This window comes from Pristiophorus japonicus, chromosome 31 (assembly GCF_044704955.1).
Source record: "Pristiophorus japonicus isolate sPriJap1 chromosome 31, sPriJap1.hap1, whole genome shotgun sequence".
NCBI classification, from domain to species: Eukaryota; Metazoa; Chordata; class Chondrichthyes; family Pristiophoridae; genus Pristiophorus; species Pristiophorus japonicus.
The window spans coordinates 12108013-12111630 of NC_092007.1; the positions used below are offsets into that span (position 1 = coordinate 12108013).

The following is a 3618-nucleotide window of genomic DNA, read 5'->3' on the forward strand; positions in this document are numbered from 1 at the left end:
TCCATCTTTGTGCTGAGTCAGAGACAGCAGTCGGTGCACAATCGACAATTTCAGTCAGTATCTGGGACACAAGAGGTGAAAGGTCACATCGATGAACCGAGTTCCAACTGTTTTCTCCACTGATCACGTGACAAAAGCCTGCTCTACTTGTCAATGAGGAATGGTGTCCAATAGAGAGATCCGCGCCTGTATTATTCACACCAAACTTACAGGAAAATTACCAATATCGGCGATAACAAGACCTTTGATGATTTTAGCAGAGAATTAAACTTTATTGATGATTTTAAAGTGCGACGCCTGATCCCTTTATCTGCAGTGTATGGTGGATTCCTGTCTTGTCACATGTCTGGCTCCACTGCTGAACTCATCATTGTTATCCTTGATCCCTGAACGTGACTGTGCTTCATTTGCAGGAATAGATGATGTTTACTCAGCGAAACAAGTGCGAAAAACTAAAGCAATGCATAAATCAAACATATGCTACAAAATGGCTAAAATGTTCACACAAGATCTCACCAATTTTTCAATCACCACAGAAGAGGATGTTCTGCGGTGGAAATTGAGGTAAAATTGAGCTTTCGTGACGAGCAAGCTCTCTTTAGGATTGAATCGTTTTACTGTCTTTTTCTAACCAACCTCAGAATGAATGTCCAGGGAGATTTCACCACTGTCTTCAGCTCTTCCCTGAATTTCCTCTGGGTCGCTGCATAAATACACGGGTTTTGAAAGCAACTCAAAAACTTTAACATTATTCCTGTTTCAGTGGCGATATATCCAGGGTCTGTGCGGTCACCTCGGTAATAATTAATGCTTGCCAACCTGGTAGTTACCAAACTCACGGCAGCAGTCAGCCACAACAATGCAAAACTGCCCGATATAGCGAAGAGTAAAATTATGGATTTCTTTCGGTTCTCCATCTCTGAATCGCTCTGCGTCTCACTCCTGTGGCCCCTGAGTCCCCTGCGGGATCTACTGGCCACTAAAATACGTCTGCCTGTCAAACAATTTAACAAGGCAATTAAAGTAAAGGGAAACCAAATGCCCCAGGCGCTGTGAAACCAGATGTATGCCGCACCTGGAGGTGAGGAAACAAATGCTACACTTGTCACGCAGCCCCAATGCACCTTGGTAATTATTTGATGAGGTTCAAATGCAAGCAAAACAGGGATGTTCTTTAAAAAGATGAGGACTGTGAAAGCTGTTATAACCTTGGCCGCAGTTCTCGCGGTGCAATACTTTGTTTTAAACTTCTGGCAGCAGATAACCACAAATCGGTCAAATGTGAAGGAAACGGTGAACCAAACAGACAAATCAAGGTTGACAGCAGTCATGTATAAAATGAGCTTACACACGGGAGTGTGGGACAGGAATGAAAGTGGAAAGCGATTACTGAAAATATTGAACAGCATTACATTGACGATCATGACCAGTAGATCCACGGATGCCATGGCTATCATGTAGACAGAGATACACTTGGAAAGGCCACAGTTTCTTCGGGATAAAATAACAATTGTCACCAAGTTCGCTGTAAGAAAAAGAGAGCAGAGAAATAATGTTGGAGTGTCTGATTGAAATATTGAAATATATATGGAAATATCTGATGAGAGCATTTTACTCCATTCGGTGTCACTGTCAGCACGGACCAGTGTGGAATATGATTAGTAATGGACCTCTAACCTTCAAAACCAACCCACATACTTTACTGAGCTGCTGAAATGCTCACTGTGCACGGGGCATCAAGACAATCCAGAAATCAGCCAAAATCCTTGTACTGTAGCTTCAGAGAATATTGTAACTTCATTAATGATATCAGCTTAAGGGGAAAGCAGAAAGTGTGGACGGGCGCTTCAGTGAGATTGTTCCAGTCTCTTCTGACCCTGTAATGCTGCCATCTGGAACACACGTTATCTTATCCTACATGTGGTAAGAACATGAGTCAGTTCACACAGATCAACAACAAACAGGTTAATATGACTCACCTGTTACACCGATGACTGCGAGAATCGGGAAATAAATCGCTTTTATCTGTAGCATCATTAGTTGGCCCATTTTCGTGACAGTGGATGTATTCGTTTGGAACTGAAATATTCTGATAGGCACACGTCTGAGGCAATGGAAGGGAACATATATTTATCCACACTTCAATCCACCAGAGAGTCAATCAGGTTAACTCATAATTAGCATTATTTACAGTCATTTAACAAATAGACTGAGGTAAATTGTTTTCGTCTGATTCATCAGATTAATGAAATAATAGAAAGTGTTAGCGGGAATTTTCTAAAAAGCGTGCTCAAATAAAATCTTCATTACAATTTGTATGTGCAATCTCACAGTACAGCTGCTGAGCCTATTGCTGCAGGAGCAGTGATGACAGCTCCCCGAGCCGTGCATGTCCTGCCCCTATCCTTGACTCAGTCTGATTGGTCAAACCCGTCCAGAACAGCTGGTGAGCCATGTCGTGCACAATTGGTTGTGAGCACAGTCGGAGGGCATTGAAGGTAACCGCATTCCTCTGGTAGTTGTTGTAAACCTATCCTTACATTTGAGGTGAGAGTGCTTCTCATGTAACTGTGGATGACCCACACTTAAAATCGTGGTGATCTTACATCTCTGGTACTATTCATAGCACTACATTTCCAACAGATGAGAAAGTGCCACTGCAGTTCTAGTTATACACTGCACTTATGCTCGAGGTAACCTTGCTCCTCTGGCACCAGTGATAACACTGAACCCAGTCAGGTAATGGACGTGAATGTCCTGATCGAGTGGTTTCCTGCACTTACACCAGCGGTGCTCCAGCTTGTTCTGCACCATTGGCACACCAACAGTTGCTCTCGATGTGACTGTGTTCCACCGATAGCAGCGATACCAATACAATTACACTGGCACTGAAAGTGCCCTTCTGATGTTAGTGGTAAACTATAATTATATTCGAGCTGACAGTGCTCTGCTGGTATAGAATCATAGAATCATGCAAGTTTGCAGCATGAAAGGAGACCATTTCAGTCTAACATGTCTGCCCTGGCCATCAAAGAGCTATCCAGCCTACACAATTTTACAGTTCTTAGTCCGTACGCCTTCATATCTACCTTATCCATCTGAACTGCTAATTTCAGGGCTCTGTTTACATGTACTTCATGGTCCATTTTTTCCTCTACACTTTGCAGTGTCCTACCATTTAATGTGTATTCCATTTCCTGTTTAACCCACCCCAAATGTATTACCTCACACTTCTACGGATTAATTCCATTTGCCTCTGCTCTGCCCAACTAACCAGTTCATTGATATCTTACTGGAGTCTACAGCGTTCTTCTTCATTATCATCGACACAGCTGACTTTTAGTAACATCTGAAAATTTCTTAATCATACCGCGTATATTCAAGTTTAACCATTGATATACCACATAGAGCAATGGATCTAATACTGAGCCCTGCGGATCACCACTGGTAAAAGCTTTTCAGTCACAAATTGGCCAAATACCAAACAACCATTACGCTTTGATTCTCAACCAATTTTGGATCCAACTTCCCACTTTTCCTGGATCCCATGGGTTTTTACTTTCCTGACCAGTGTGCCATGTGTGACCTTTTCAAAGGCCTTGCTAAAATACATATTAA

At 42.4% G+C, this 3618-nt stretch overlaps 1 protein-coding gene across 1 annotated transcript; it reads right to left on the reverse strand.

The window, feature by feature from the left end:
* Positions 1–614: 614 nt before the first annotated feature.
* LOC139240354 (probable G-protein coupled receptor 139) lies at positions 615–2049 on the reverse strand. The gene is made up of 2 exons (XM_070868825.1): positions 1980–2049; positions 615–1525 (listed from the first exon to the last, which is right to left on the reverse strand). Exons 1-2 carry the CDS (start codon positions 2047–2049, stop codon positions 615–617), a joined length of 981 nt encoding a protein of 326 aa, XP_070724926.1.
* Between the last annotated feature and the right edge of the window lie 1569 nt (positions 2050–3618).